Consider the following 17,422-nt stretch of genomic DNA (forward strand, 5'->3'; position numbering starts at 1 on the left):
AATACTATTTTATATTTTAATTATAAATGAAGTTCAATTTAATTATAAATTCAAGTCTCGCGATCGAATTTTTCTCTTTCATATTTAATTCATATTATTATATTTTATATTTAATTTGTATAAAAATATAAGTGATAGAATGAAAGTGATAATACTTACGTTTATAGCATAAACTTTGTCTCGTTAATATTATGTATATCACTCTATCTATTTAAAGTTTATGGTATGAATAATGTATTAATGTACAGATTCCACTTATCTTATAAAAATATTGTGTGTTGCTTTTATTGTATCGCTCTAGAATCAAAATTGTCTTTTTCTATGAAGAGAAAAAACGTGCCAAGACATACCTAATCTTTGAAAAATAGTAATGTCGCAAATGTGTACGACGTAATATATTTCTATGTCATAAAAAGAATATATATGTACAAGATCTATCTGTGAATATTATAACGAAATGATGTAATATAATTGATATTTTCCGTATAAAATATTAATTTAAATATAATTTGTTGAATTATCCATATAAATATTATTCTTCATAGAATAATATAATTTGTAATAAGTAATAATAGTAATAATATTTATTTTTTTGATAATTTTAAAAATATATTAAAACAATTTTTATATTTATTAAAGAAAAATAATATAAATTATAATTTTGAAATAAAGTTTGAATATTCAAACATATCGATATTTTATTGAATATTAATAAAAGTTGATTTAGAGGAATATTTCTCATTATCTGTTAGATAATAATTATAATAATCTACATATTTTTTTAAATAATATAGTATAGCGTGAAAAATAATTTATTAAAATGAAATAATGGCGTAAAACAGTCACATTACACTTTAAATAATACTCGCATATAGTACAACAGATTGCAAAAAATAGATTTCTTTTTGTGAAAATATTTTACTACTTATAAAAAAATTTAATAAATACAAAATATGTATATCTTTATAGTATTTTTATCATTCAATGTTTTTAATATAGTTACTGTAAATTCTTACAATATATCAAAAATATACGTGTGTGCATATATTTAAATGTACAATTGATCACAAACATGGTAATTTCGTCTTATGTTCGATGATTAAGCGTTTTAAAATCCAACAAATTTAAGTTGGGTTTCAATCAAATCTGATTTAGTTATATTATTTCGTCAAATTCATTTTTTTTTCTTTTCTTTGATTAAATTACAATTATATTCGAATCATTTATATAAAAGGTTTTAATATATGCAGAATAAATTCAATGAATTATACAAAGATTGTGTCACGCTTGTATCATCACAAATTACGAACCTCGAAAATATTAAAAAAATCAACGCATAAAAATAAACGATGATATGCATAGTACAGTGGCACAGTTTCAGTGTTATGTTTCATAGAAGCTTTCGTAATTTGCGATTATATTAAAATTTGTTCTATAAACAATAACTGTAAGTTTTTACATAAGTTACGATGATTCCTTTTATGTGTATGCAGGAACGTATATACATTATTATGTATGTGATAATGTAACTGTGAAACGTATATATGGCATTTTTAAGTCAACACGACTCGTATTTAAATTAAAATTCTCTCAAGAATATCATGAATATAATATCCTCTTAAAAAAAATGAAAAAAAATAAAAAAAGAAACAAAACTAAATCACTACTGCCTGATACGTGCATTACATTACACAACTGTATATATATATATTAGTTACATGTCGTACAAATGAATATCTTTGATTAATATCTATTGTCACATTGAAATTAAAATTTTATTTTTTGTATATATATATATTTTTTTGTTTTTTTTTGTTTTTTTTGTTTTTTTTTTGGTATATTAAAGCTAATCGGGATGATGATTAGAATGTCTCCCGTTTGATTATCATGAATTTTTGTGAAGTTCTTCCGTTATCGTTTTCAATCTGAAAATATATTGATTATTATAAAAATATATAGATTATTATGAATTATATCATGAATACTGAGATTTCAAATAACAATACTTTAAAAGTTCTGTTTGAATACGATCTGTAATCGCTTTCCTTGCTTCCTCTTCAGACACTTTTGACACACGCAATTCTTCTATTAATTCGCTAAAATCTATTGGATCACCATAATTCATAGTGACCTTTTTGCGTATTTTCAATCTATATGGTGGTTCATTCGGTAAAACGTCATCCATGCCAAGATGATAGATTGGAACTACTAGCGGCGGAATAGGTGATTCATATATTAATCTTCCAATACCCCATTTTAATCTGAACATGATAAAACAGATCGAATCAAATTTTTATCGAAAAAAATAAATAAACAAAAAAGAAAAGAAAAAAAAAAGGTTAAGAAAAAATAAATAAAATGAAATATGAAATAAATATAAAGAAAAAAAAATCGCGAACCTCATGGTTTCTTTAAACATGTTTACTTTCCCCTCGGGGAAGACGTGAATCCATTCACCAGCGGCCAACTTTTCGATGCAGAAATCCATGGCTTCCTGATACACACCTCCACCTCTGATCACGGGAATGCATTTGCCCAGCATAAAGAAGTATGAATGCCAGGAGTTTGTGAAACAAATGTCGTGGGCCGCAAGCGACCATCTGATCTTACGTCGATCCATCAGATACCTCAGGTCCAGGCTCGCTAAATGAGTTCAGAGATTTTTCTGTCTTAAATTCTTTCATTCGATCGCTTATCGATGGTCATTCTGAGAAAGAAAAGATATGATTCAGGAAAAAGAGAATTCGTGTATATATGAAGGTATGCAAGCGTATGTGCATGTATATGTGTCTAAATAATCAATAATATTAATAATTTATTAGTAAATCAATAAAAAAAATCGAAAATGATTTAATAAACATGAATAATATATGAATATACTTATATAATATTTTATTATCACATTGATTATCGATTTAAAAATTACTATTTTGTTAACAATACTAATAATCAATTTGTGTAAAAATAAATATTTAAATATTATAATATTCTTTTGTTTGTGCAAAGCCAAATATTTGTAAAATAATTTTTATTTTAGCACTCACATGTACTCCGCCATATTGTTCTTCGTATATACAACAAAGAAATATTTTATACATAAAGAAACCACTAGTATATATCATTCATATAAAAAAATGTCGATAAAAAAAGTATTCTCCAATCTACTAATAAAGTATATTCAGTATCAGTATTCAGTATTAACATACAATATCATTGAAATATCCTTTCATCGTTTCGATCATGCCTCATTAATCGATACATACAATAAAATGTTTGCTAACAAAACATAACAATGGAGATTGAAAGCTATATTGATGAAACAGTGTCGAGTGTTTAACTTAATGAATAACAGTCGATACGTAGTCCGATTGTTGAACCAATCTAAAAGAAACTTACCCCATATGCCAGGATCATCGAAGCAACTGTGATGATTTGACACTGTGATTAACGGTACATTTTTCGGCCGTTCGTCTAACGCTCGATTGATGATATGTTTGTTGTACACTGTTGTTCTGTTCAGCCATTCTTAAACAGCACGAACGGAAAAGAAAATGCTCTTCGGTAAATTAATTCGCAAACCAGAAAAAAGACTACAGAATATTGCATGTATTTCGTGAAATTCATTTTCATATACTTGACATAACACACACTTCATCTTGATTTATATAGAATTGGTTTTCTTTCTAAGTATACGTGCAATGAAAAATGAGATTTATATTTATCTAATGCTAGAATTTTAAAGTAAAGCTAAATTATTTATATTTGATTAATGAAATAATTATTAATTTAAAAAAAAATAATTATTAATCTTAAAGAAATATTAAAAGTTTGTTTTTATTGTGACTGTTATAAAAAATGATTACGCATAAGATTGCACGAAATAATTATACATCTCATAATATATAATCAATATCATTATCACAAATCAACTTCGATCGATTTTAAAATGAATAATAAAGATATTGATATAATGATTTATAAAACAATTATAAGTATTTTATAAGATTTTAAAAATTATTTTAATTATTTTTATTATTTTTAAAATCTTATTTTACAATTTTTAAAAATATTTTAAAAATAATTTTATATCTTTTTTAATTTATATTTCATAAAATAATTATTATAGTGATTTCTGTATATGATCATAAATATATAGTAAAATGTTGAAATTATATTTTATTGAAAACATACAAATCCAAAATTCAAATTATCATAATATTTTTGTAACTTATAAATCTAACTAATTATAATAGTTTTTGATTAACATGAATATGACTTCTAAAGCAATTTTTATCTTTATAGATTTTTTGAATTATGAATTATTATTAATCAATCTTTCATATTCAACTTTCAAAAACTATTGTTTTGATTACTTAATTAAGAATTATAGAATGAAATATTATCTAATCAGAATCATAAATATCGCAATGGACAAAAGAAATATTGGTTATGTAAAATTTAATCATATATAATGTAAAGATAAAACTGAATTTGAAGGAATGAATAACGATTATTACACGCGAATAGATTGATAAAACGAACAAAAAGAGAGAAGTAAGAAAGAAAGAAAAGGATTGAATGGAGATGAAGAGATATACGGAGCGCTGAGTTCAACTAATTGAGTAATGCTTAATTTCCGAAGTTTATTGTATCATAGCTAAGTCAACGTCAACATTAAGTCGGGTCTATTGTAAATCAGTGGTACTCACTGAAAGACCAGCGAGGGCTAATGACTGATTTCCTGTGCCCTTTATAGGGCGTTAATGCGTACCTGATATTTCCTGAAATTAGAAATACCAATCTCGCAAAACATAATAATAATAATACAGAATATACCTTGCATATTTGGATAACATATGATTTGAAAGGATTAGCTATTAAAATCAAAATATAATTAATTGAGCATTTTTTAAAAGTCATGCATCATTATATGTATGTATATGCGAATATAAATTGATTTATAATCAATGAAAAAGTGCATATGCTTATAAAATGAATATCCGATAATATATCGCGTGATATTTATAATGACGTCATATGGAATGTCCAATTCTATCGTAATGAAGTGTGTAGGAAATTAAATAATACATATATTTATCGCATTCTTTACTTATATTTGTTTGTTTCATTTTGTTTTATTTTTATATATATAACTTTTTCTTAATTATGTTCATATAAATTTTTTAAATATAAATAATAAAAAAGTATTAAAAGAATTTAAAGAATTGTATTGTAATGATATAAAAAAATTAAATAATAGAATTTAGAATATGTAACAATCATCACATAATTGGTTTCTAACTTGTTTTAATCATATAAATTTAAAAATAATTTAAAAAAAATTACATTTTAATTAATCACATTACATTATATTACATTTTAATTGCATCTAGAATATATGATAAACAGATATATAAAAGATTTAATTATTATACGTTTTTTTATAATATTGAACGAACATTATATTATATTATTATGTAATTTTAATGCATTAAAAACTGTTTATATAACTATTTATAAAATAAATTATTTTTAAATATTTAAATAAATTTATTTCTATTTTATAAGGAAACATTTACTTGCGCGTGTTATTACAATATATTAATATATATAAAATTTAACTATTATTCAACAATTCAAACAAATAATTATATTAATTTAAATTTTCAAATAATTTTAAATAATATTATTATATTATTTATGTAATTTAAATTTGAAACAAATTTTTTAAGTTTATTTTATGATAATCATAGTGATTAAATAAAAAAATTTATAGCACATGACATTATTGTATAATTATATATATTTTATTTAATTAATTATGTATAATTATATATATTTTTTGCATTATTTTGTTATAATCTTTCATGTATTTAATTATAAAAAATGAACTTCTTAATCAAATCAAAGAATTGTAGAATAGTCACGTTTTCTTTTTCTATAAATCATAGACATAAACTATAGAATATATATATATATATTGCGAACTAATAAATAGTTAAATCTGTAATATATCAAGAATAATTTTTTAAATATAAATTCGAACTATCACTAATGATTGAGCATATCAATATTGAATAATATATAATATTAATTTAAATAATTGATTTGTGTAACTCACCTATAATGATTTTAGAGAAAATCCCTACTGCTACAAAGGTTATGCTACTCGCAATGTTCCAAAGACTGCTTGGATTTCGAAGCTTCGGTATGATCCATTTGATATCGTATACCATCGCACTACCGTCCGCTTGCTAGATCAAAGGAAAAAATAGCAATGCGGTACTTTTTCCGGACGACTGGGAAGTGCCTTCCCCGCGAGAAATCGTCTACTCTTTCGTAACTCACAACAACCATCTTCGTACCAACTTCACGCCATATTTCTTGATGAGTGTCACGTGGTTGGTTGAACGTATCCGAACATATCCGAACATTACCGATTATTAAAACATTTAATTTAATATTAAAGATACTTCGAACTCTTATCCTCACCTTATTTAACAATGTGCAGATGTATATCATTATTAAACTAATTTCAATTATTTATTTTTTATTAATTTATTATATATTTAATTATTCTTTTTTTCTGCGATAATTTTATAACTATATATATGATTATAATTTAAATAAAAAATTCTTTTTTTTGTTAATAAATAATCTATATAAATCTACATAATACATATAAAATAAACATATAAAATAAAAATAATTTATGAATTATTATAAAATATATTTTTAAGAATAAAAAAATATAATTAAAATTTGTAGAATAATAGTTAATCGATATTTAATATTTAAAAATCAATAAATTAAATTACAAAAAGAAAGAAAAAAAAGAAAAATATTAATGAAAATCAAAAAATATTCTAATATAATGTTATTCAATACAAAGGAAAATTTCAATGACATAAAAAGAAAATATTAATCTAAATAGATATAAATTCAATCTAGTTTAAATAAATTTATGAATATATTATCTTAATGGTTTTGTTAATGTAACTCAAAAATTACTAATGATATATTATAATAATCATCGTATATTAATATAACAATAAAATATTTGAAAGATCGTAAATAATTATTCATAAACATATATGCAATAAAGCATAGATATCACAAAGTAGCCGGATGCTGCAGTTGAATTGTCAATTGAACATCTATTAAAAATTGATGAAGTAAAAAAGAATGTTAGAAAATTATGAAGAGGCAAAAGTTGGAGAAGGAGATGTATACGATCGAGTACATACATTAGGAGCTTCAAGTTAAGTTCACGCACAGAGAAAGAAAGGACGATGCACAGGAGCATTGAGAAGGTGAAAAAGAAGGGAAAAGATACAATGATGCGAAGCAAAGTCGAAGGCCGCGGGGGAGGGATGAGAGGAGAATGTCCGGTGGCATGTGAAAAGTGGGGGTCTGACGCGGTAGAGAAGCAACCAGTCGAAGGAGTGCGGGAGTGGGGGAAAAGGGCCTCATCTCTACAGCCAGTCTAATTCGAGTCTTTCAACTGCGTGTTGCTGTGTATCGTATATACAAGATTCTCTTCCAGTTTACAACTGTAAAGAGAATATCTTGAAGCACTATATTGAGGCAAATCGAGAATCAATTACAAAGTGTCTTCCTTGCCCTCGCAGAAAACGACGCGTGTTTTACGACAGAACATAGAAGCGATCGAATTTGATCATTGGATAATATAAAAATGCGAACGTCAAAAATCGATTATTTCATTAGAATAAGGCTTTTTTATCTATCTTCATTCATTTCTGTAACCTTGAGATGACAGTTCTGATGATGGAGCTAACGTTACAGCCGACAATGCACTTATCTTACGGCAAGCTTTTCGATCGTTGAACCGCGGATACTGAAGATCCGCGAAGTGAAAATGTCCACTTTCTATGAAATATGAGAAACTTGAAAGTGATACGATAGTAAAAAAAAAAAAAAAAAAGAGAGAAAAGAATAAAACAAAATATTCAGTAAGGTTGAAAAAAAATAGAAAGAGGAAAGAGAGCGAGCCGAGCATTCGGCTTGACTCGAGTGCAGTGTACGGTGATGCCGCGAGGATGCCACCGTCGTCGATTCTCTCAACACGATATACGGCGCGGTGGTATCCCGTGATTTACCGGGGCCTCACGACTCAATGCCACGATATTACACTATTACTCGCATGGTGTGGTGCAAGTGCAAGTGCAGGTGCAGCTGTGAAGTGGTGCCACTTCAATAACGAGAGTATATACGCGGGATATTATGCGACACGAGAAAGGATTCGCATTCGGCTATGCATCAAGTCAAGAATCCTCGTATCTAATGATTCGCGAGTGACGCTTTCGAAGACAAATTGGTTAGTATTTGTGTGTTTGTGTATGTCTATCGTTTCATGTTATGTGAAAAATATTTTTTTTCCAAAGACAAGCAATAAACCTGGCATACGAATAACACTCGTGCGAAAAACGGTGAATTCGTATTACAAGTTCTCGCCAGACTCGAGCTATACCGAGCATCGTAGTTTCAGCATCTTGGCTGTAGCAGAGAGAAAGCAACAGGTATGTGTATAGAGTATACGATCCGTATTCTCGGTAGTTGCACGTTATACGGTCGTGTTGCCTGTTCGTTCGCGCACAGACGTGCGCATGCTCTTGATCGAAGATCTCGCAGTGCACAAGGCAATATACAACACCAGGCATCGGTGACTGTGTGTGTCTTTCATCGCGGAAGAACTCCAGTTCAGTCCAGTAAGGCGAGGTCGTCTTCTTGCATTTGTATCTCTTATATGCAAGTTTTATATTTATCTCTTTGAATAAGATGATCGTGCGAAATAAATATTGTACACAATTCATATATAAGTTTTCTTCAGCGAATTTTATTCGTTTTCGGTAAAAAAAATTCATTTGATATAGTATCCAATTTATTTATTTCGATATCTTGTTCAAAATGTGAAATATAATCATCATTTCTCATACATATGCATACATATTATGTATATGTATTTTTGTATATGTATTTTTTTATACGTATGCATAGTTCTATATATGTACATGATTTGTTAATAAGATGGTTTTGACACTAATTGAACATCATATTTCTGTCGGATAAATTTTATTAAATTGATTCACTTTGATCATTCTGCGACTTTCGGATTGTATTCGTTAAGTAAAATTTATGTCCTCGTTCGCCTGTCTCTTTTCACATTTTGGAAACTATCGAATTCCTTATAATATTTGTAAAGTTAATAACAGATGAATTTATAAAATTCTTTGATTGAATAGTGCATCGATTTTTGTATACATTTTTGTTTTTATTAACATTTTAATGAAAATGATCAATATTGATATTAAAATTCAATCAAAATTTTTCACATGAAATCATGGTGGACTATCTTTTTAGGGAATGTTAATTAGTCGTTTCACAAATTATAAAGGACCAGCAGTAGAGAACTCAACGATCAAGTTGCTATCGCGTCCATTAACATACCTCAGTTCATCCTATTGATGTCGTTATATGCTAGCAATGCTTAACATTAACGATGCAAAAAGAAATTAATTACGGCAACTTGCAACCATTTCTATACATCATGAACTATATTGTAGCCTATTTTCGTTATTTCGTACTTTCGACCAATTATAATTAATTATTATTAATTTATTTTATTTGGTTCTGTGAATTCGGAATTGGTAATGTTCATTTATGAATTTCAACAATATTTTGAAATGGTTCTCGGCAAAATGACTTGTAATACTATATTCATAAAGTGATTATAATTGTATGAACGAAATAAACGAACACAACGTAAATTGGATTTTGGAAATGGTTCTGGCTTGAAAGCAATGAGCGGCCATGGAAATCTTTCTTTAAAAAAATATTCATAATTGAACATATATTTAATATATTATAAAATATGTTTGTTAAAAAATTACAACGTCGGCTCATTTACTTTTATCGAAAGTTTCTCTGGATAAAGTTTGCACTTGCATCGAGCAAAATTATATATTGTTTACGACTTCTCCGTATATAGTTTTATTAAAAATACGTACATAAGTAGTTACAGTGATTAAATAGTCATGCTTATTTCATTTATGGCCTATGAAATTTGATTTTTTGAAATTCTATCGTCAAAATCATACATAAATTATATAAATTATCGCTGAAGAAAAAATCTATTATTTTCTGTACTTACATTCTAACAGTAAATAAGATTATAAATAAATAAGATTTATTAGTAGATAAATATAAAGATAAAATTATCGATTGTGATCGATTTTCTATTTATAATAAAATGATTAGGTTAGGTTAGGCTAGATTAACAAATAAGATTATTCATGTGTTAGTAATAGTTAGGTTAGGTTAGATTAACAAATAAGATTATTCATGTATTAATAATAGTTAGAAATGATTAAAATGTTGATGATTTTAATCCTCTGTTTAATTTCTCTACGTTGAACGTGAAAGTGAAATTATATTAGTTAATAAAATGATATGTATTTTGTGTGCTTCATCATTCGTAATTTTATACATATTGGCACGCGACAATCGCAACTCCATAAGTGATTATGAAATTTCGCATGGTTTAGTTAATTACATGTTAGAAACTGTATAATGATTAGTTACATTTTTTATCTTTTCTTTTTCTTAGTTGATATCATCTATATTCTATATATTTACTGTGCACAATTATTAACCTTTGACATTACCTTCGGTTCGAATACAACTGACTCTCGTTTCTATCCATAGATATTTTTTTTCGTTAGAAATTTTGTTTTCGATTAATTTTATAATCTGTTTCTTTTATAATTTTCAATTTCATTTTATCAAGGTTGTGATCAAGCGATTGAAAAAAAGGATAATTGACAATTACGCTAAATGGCGGGATAACTTATCGACTATCGTTCTCGGTGGTTCTGTTTTATTTCCATGCACAAACAGCTGCGCCATTATTTTTGATCGCATCTCTGAGGAGAAATATTTATAATGTCGATGAAAAAAGTCGAGCACAAGAAGCAAAGCGTTTAAAATACGAAAAAGGAATACAGAATGATGAAACTGTCGGCGTTTCTCGCGTGGTATACAAAGATTTTCGTTGTAATAAAATTTCTAGAAGGTGTAATTACCTGGTGTCGATTAATCGACATGCGATCAAAGTGTTCGAAACATTGGTTACTCGTTAATTACTGGTTTTCATTATTAATTCGAACAGTTCGTAATCACTCTTGTTCCTCTCTATTAGAAAATGCCTTTAATTAATTATTTTTGCGGCACTCTTTGTTGTTGCAAAAAATAATGAAATGTTAAATTAAAAAATATATACAAATTTTAGCGCAGTTAGAGGAAAAATATGATAAAATGAAACAGAGTATTTTTCTAAATTTGATTAATGATCAATGCAGTATCTCATAAAAATTATTCACAATTAATGTTGTTCAAAATCATTGTTTTAAACAACGTTAGTCGTGATAGAATAACGCGAAGTCTGTGTATGTATATGGAATATATGTTAATATCATTCACCGTATTAAAGGAATCATTTGTCTGATTTAATAACGCGTTGGTGAGTTTGGTCACGGTAGAATGTTAATTTACGGTAATTATTGTAATTTATGATAATGGATGGTATCAACTTCTGGACTTGGTCCAGTTTATATTTAAGATCGCGACATTAATGCATCATTTGCATAAAAATGAATGAAATGACAAATTTTTGTCGAAAATTATATATATTTTATAAAATGAGAATTATATTTTGCAAAACGAAATAGAAAGAAATGCTTGAAAATAAAATCGTGCTCGATAATATCATAATATTAAATTTATACACATCAGTATCAGATTGTTTAGGTATTAGATATAAACATCATAATATTAGATTGTTTAATAAGAAATATCACTTTTTATCGACTATTCAGTTTAAAAATATTCGATATTTCCATTTATTTTGTTAGATAGTTTTATCTTTTAATTAAGAAATGTATGCAATTGAAAAAAATATATTAATGATTTTTATTTTAATTAAAATTTATTGTATTAAAGTTAGATATAATTTTTTATATTTAGTATGCAACATGTATTTTATAATAAGTAATGATCAATTATGAAACATCATATAATAATCAAAAAATAATAAAGAAATAATAAATTCGAATAAATCTTACTTTTTATTACAGGATGTTGTCACCTCAAGACGGTCAATCCAACACTTACTCGCACGGTAATGTCGTCCTTCAAGGTGCACCCTGTGGTCAATGTCGAGATTTATGTCCAGCTGGATACGTGCCTCATTTTTGGCGGTAAGTAATCAGATATATTTTATATAAATAATTTATTAAAAAATTTATATTATTATATTAGTTGTTCGATAAATTGATTAAAAAATAAAATTATTTTAATTGACATGTTTTAACGAAATGTACCAAAAACGAATCCTACCCTTTGTTTCTCAATACATTATTTTTTCTTCTTTGTTTTTTTTTTTATTCTCATAAAGAAATAAGAAAATGTTTGATATTCATAATGTATTTGATGAAAGCAAAATGAATAATTTTAGTCAAAATGGTATTGCGAGCGTTTTTACCATCCGAGCAGAGTTATCATTATGCGGCAATACGAAATGATTACAAAAGAAATTATTGATCGCGTGATCAATAATCATACATAAATACTTCTATAACATTAATAAGCGAATAATAATTATGTGATGTTTTGATTTTCTTAAATCAGTGATATTTGGAAAGCAAAAATAAAATACTATAAACAAAACAGATAAAATCTACCATGGTTTGCTATAATAAAAATAGAAAAATAAATAAAAATAGAAAAGTAGATATATATTATCTTAATATAATTAAAATATTTTTAATATTATATAAATAATATTAAGAATCATCTTAGATATCGAGGATGTTATTAGTCAAATGTCGTTCAAAAAATAAATTCAATGACGTATTAATATTATCGTTAAAACTATTACTTTTTTTTTTTTGCTAATATACTATTTTATTAATTATTAGCATTATTTGATGCAAAATTTTAATGTATCATTAAAATGCATAATTCATGAAATTAGAATTTTTAATTTTGCAATATCTCGAATTATTGAGAATTATCTAAAATTTTTCATAATTCTCTTCTAATTACTTTTCGAAAATCTTCTTTGTTCTCTTCGTTCAAAGAATTGACAGCATATGATGCGCGAAATGCGTTCAAATTGGTAGAACGTGTTGTGCAAATAATGGAGGGTCGATTTCTCAGTGGTGGACAGCCAGTCACATGGGATAGAATATCGGTATACTGGTGGTGGTAGTAGTAAATAGGAGGCGGTCGAGGCGCAGAAACATCGTGAAACCGTGTATGCTGGATTTGTAAAGGCAGAGCAAAGGGAAGATCGAAAGAGGGCAAAAGGAAGGTTTCTTCTCGGCTTCGGGTCGTAAGGTCGACTCGTCGGTCTCACGCGAGGCCTGCGTGCAACGAGACCAACGATGGGTTGTTCCAAGACGAATCGGCTGGCAACCAAGCTAACCGATGAGAAAGAACGAGAGAGTATGCACCCCCAGCTTGCCAAACGATCGGACGTCGAGCGAGAGATGGAAGAGAAGAAAGAAAGAGGGATGTATGTCGGTCTGTAATTAACATACCGAGTTCCCTTTCTCTCCCCTTGTATTAAGTTGGTTCGTTCGTTCGCAGATTCACTAAGAACTCGTTGTTCTCTTAAAAAGCCCTCTTTTCTTATTTTATGATTTTTCGATCGATTAAAATTATATCAAAATCTTTGATATGAATAGTTTGATCGAGGATAATATTTATTGCAAGTTATTCCATTTTTCAATGTAAAAAAGTTAAAAGATTATTCGGTAGCATATTATTGATAGCATTAATAAGGATATATAATATGAATAAAGCGATTTATTTTTAACAATTGTCTTTAATAGAATTTGATTAAATTTATAACAAATTGTATTTAAAATTATTGTTTGTTATTTAATGTATACTGTAAAATTTCTTGAGTTTTTATAAATATTGAATATTATACGATTTTGTTTAATTTTAAAAAAAGATTAGCTTCCTTAATATAAAAATTTAACTTAATTTCTAAAACAGTCAGTAATTACGTTATAAAAGCAACACTATTTTATTTAATTCTTAAAATTTTATACCAAGACATCAATAAAAACATAAAAGAAATGTATTATCATCAATATTTTTGCTTCTATCGATTATAATGAATACTAAAATATTGAAAAATATTCGTTCAAGATCGATAAATTTCGAAGATATCCATGAAAGTTTGATAGAATCAAAGAACATGAAGCTTTCCTTCCAGCTTTAGTCTACTGCTGGTTATTTTATCAATGCGATTTTTCAATTAGATTTTAGATAAAAAAAATTTAACAGCAATAGGATAAGCTATCTAACATATGTTTTCTTGATTATACAGGGGTAGATTATATCAATGAAGATTTTGATATAATCAAAAATCGTGTAGCCAATTTAGCAGCTGAGTTAAAACTTTTTAACCAATAAGTGTGATGTATAGAGAATGCATTTACATGAACATTCATCATTATAAAGATGCACAATTATGATAGCATAGCTCACTTTCTATTCTCATTTCATTGTTCAATCAATATATCCTGTATATCTACAGTTTCTACTTTATTAAAATCACTTTAATTAATACTCAACTGATATATATTTTTATAAATCATAAAAGAAGAAGATGCTTTTTGTTAACTATTTTCATGCTAAGTGTTATTTATTCTCATTAGAGTTATAATAAAAATGTTTTTGAGATTAATCAATATACTTAAATAGATGAGACAATTTTAATTGTTCACAGATATATATATTATATTATATTATTCTTAAGATTGTTTTCTTTAAATCTCTCATCATACATATATTCTACTTCTTGATTAACTTTACACGAATTAATACCATGAAAACAATATAATGAATATAATATTATGAAAATCATGTTATTCCATTGTTCGCGGTGCCAAAATACTTCATGGTTTATGATTAACATCATTTGCAAGATTCACCAAGAGGGGAACTCGTTAGGATCATTAAGGTTCTTACGAGCCAACGCGTCAACGCATTTGACAGAACATGTAATCAACAACGACGATGAGGTTATGGGTCTCCTCGTGTTCGAATAGGTAGTACACATATAGTAGATAATATGCGTTCGTTCTTGAAGACAGCCGTCATACTAAAATCCAATGAAATACGATTCATTCCCTTTGGCTGGAAAAAAAAGAACGAAAAAGAAAAAATGAAGAAAAAAGAAACGATAACGTCTCACAGATATAGTTTATTTTTGATCGTTTCGAAATCATCAAACTCGCAGTTTTATTTGTCATTAACAGTTTTAATTTCGCCTCTTTGCTTATCTTTGCCGGTTCTTGGAAGCTTGAAATTATCTTCGATGAAGAAGTGGTATGTGATTCGTTATAGAAATTTATTCTAAAAAGAGAAGCGATCCCATTTGAAGATTGGCGCCAACTGGTAATAAAAGAAAGAAGTAAAGGGAATAAGATAGATAGCATTCTGATATATTTGTCAAAATGAAGGTTTTCTATCGTTCTTGTTTTTCATATCTTCCTTTGTATGAGTCGATAGAGGGAGAAGTCACTGGAAGTCGCGCAGCTTATCTGTGGGGAATCTGGCTGGGCATTTTTATCGAAGTCTTGAACGTTTTACTTCAGGAGATTATAGTCTTTCCATGTTGTTTATTGGATGATAAAAGGAAAGAAAAAAAAATGAAAATAAAAATTAAATATTTTCATGTCCTGATTTCTTTTTTTCTTTTTAAAAAGATGGAGAGTATGGTATAATAATAATTTTTATGAAAATTAATAAAATAATGCAAAAAAATAGAAATATAATTAAGAAAATATATAAATTTAAAAGATTATTAAAAGAACATATTAAGTTACCGTTATGAAATATAAAATGAAGTTTTTAAAATTTCTCTGGGCGAAAAAATTTTAAGAATTATTTCAATAATAATATTCACTCATTAAAATTGTCTAATTAAAATCAAAATAATTGTTGATCTTGGTAGAAGTCGAAGATAAACAGTTTTATTCAGTTCTGAAAAAGTATGCCTCTGAAAGTTCAGTGTCTGTAACGCCGATTTCTTTACGTTCATCGAACCGAGAACAGAAAGAGTTAGAAGAGAAGAATGTCGCTCCGCGTTGCAAGTTTCGTATGTCTCACAAAAACTTGAAGACCTTTGGTTCCTCTTGTCCCGACTCCATCTCCACAACTCGTTCGGCAAACTTGTTGTTCTTCTTTCGATGCATCCCCGAATGCAGGTCGTGCAGTTTCACTTGTCATTGCATCGCTCTTCTCACGAATTTTTTTATCAAAATTTATCCATATGCAATCATTGTTTGTTTTAGTCATATTTCTTTAAGTTTTTTTCATAATTAATTTTTTAAATTCATAAAAAAGAAAAATTAAAAATTTGAAAATTTTTTTTTGAAAACGTAAAATACATGGTTTGATAGAAATGTAATTTTTTAATAATCGAGAAAAAATATAATTTCATCGAAGAACATCAGCATTGAATTTATATACTTGATTCGCATACTTAACTTTTGCATTATAACTTTTCATATTTAACTTGATTTAACTTGATTTAGTTTGATCTATTTTTATTTTTGAATTTATTTGATTTATGTATATTCAGTTCAATTGTTTAATTTAATTTAATTCGGTTGAATTTCAATTTTTATCTGTTTCAATTTATTATTAATATATTATAAACTTTATTTTTCATTCAATATTCAATACATTACGATTTAGTTTCAATTGTTTCGATTCATTTGTATGTTTATTCATAATTTATTTTAAAAATTTTATTAATTATTTGTATGTTTCATATAACGTAATGTTTTTGAAATCAAGAAATATTTTACAAAATTTAAGACGAAGTTATGTGATTTTCAACGAAATGAGATCACAGAATTATTTTTATGGAAGAGAATCTACCCACTTTTTCTGATTCTTTCGGCCTACCTTTCTATATGTGTTCAGAAGCCGCATCATGTTCTGCCTTTTATGGTAAACATTGCCCATCTTGAAAACTGTTAATTAGTTTTACTCACATTCATGTTTGAACATTAATCGGGATCAAATATATTCAAATTCTGTTAAATATTATTCTGCTTTATTGTAAACAAGTACTCTGATTCTATGCTATAAGTAAAAATTTATAAAAAAAAAGAATAGATACACAATAATGCAAGCAATTATATCTATATATTCAGACGGTAAAGTTTATAACCTATTATAACCTAACTTTTATTTAACTTTTAGTTTAATCTGCTTTATTATAAACAAATACTCTAATTCTGTGCTATAAGTAAGAATTTATAGAAAAAAAGAATAGATACACAATAATGCAAGCAATTATATTTATTTATTCAGA

General features: G+C 26.9%; 2 protein-coding genes across 2 annotated transcripts in view; one reads left to right on the forward strand and one right to left on the reverse strand.

Moving 5' to 3' along the window:
* Positions 1–781: 781 nt before the first annotated feature.
* Positions 782–6,351, reverse strand: LOC122716927 (tafazzin). Its single transcript, XM_043940446.1, has 5 exons — positions 6,122–6,351; positions 3,397–3,525; positions 2,400–2,643; positions 2,007–2,261; positions 782–1,925 (listed from the first exon to the last, which is right to left on the reverse strand). Exons 1-5 carry the CDS (start codon positions 6,234–6,236, stop codon positions 1,886–1,888), a joined length of 783 nt encoding a protein of 260 aa, XP_043796381.1. The 5' UTR covers positions 6,237–6,351; the 3' UTR covers positions 782–1,885.
* A 1,894-nt stretch (positions 6,352–8,245) lies between these two features.
* Positions 8,246–17,422, forward strand: part of LOC122716925 — a 28,184-nt gene continuing 19,007 nt past the window's right edge. Inside the window, exons 1-2 of the mRNA XM_043940442.1 lie at positions 8,246–8,540; positions 12,153–12,275. Coding sequence (XP_043796377.1) covers positions 12,200–12,275 — 76 coding nt within the window. The 5' untranslated portion in view covers positions 8,246–8,540; positions 12,153–12,199. The remainder of the gene's footprint in view (positions 8,541–12,152; positions 12,276–17,422) is intronic.

This window comes from Apis laboriosa, unplaced genomic scaffold, assembly GCF_014066325.1.
Source record: "Apis laboriosa isolate Shangri-la unplaced genomic scaffold, ASM1406632v1 scaffold49_cov149, whole genome shotgun sequence".
Classification (NCBI taxonomy): domain Eukaryota; kingdom Metazoa; phylum Arthropoda; class Insecta; order Hymenoptera; family Apidae; genus Apis; species Apis laboriosa.

Bases quoted from the DNA above. Each gene is read 5' to 3' on its own strand.
- LOC122716927 (XM_043940446.1), bottom strand. From the start codon at position 6,236: ATGGTATACGATATCAAATGGATCATACCGAAGCTTCGAAATCCAAGC. The intron at 3,526-6,121 runs GTGAGTTACACA...GTGCTGTTTAAG, and splicing joins TTTCTCTAAAATCATTATAG to AATGGCTGAACAGAACAACA. The intron at 2,262-2,399 runs GTTCGCGATTTT...TATCATGTTCAG, and splicing joins ATGTTTAAAGAAACCATGAG to ATTAAAATGGGGTATTGGAA.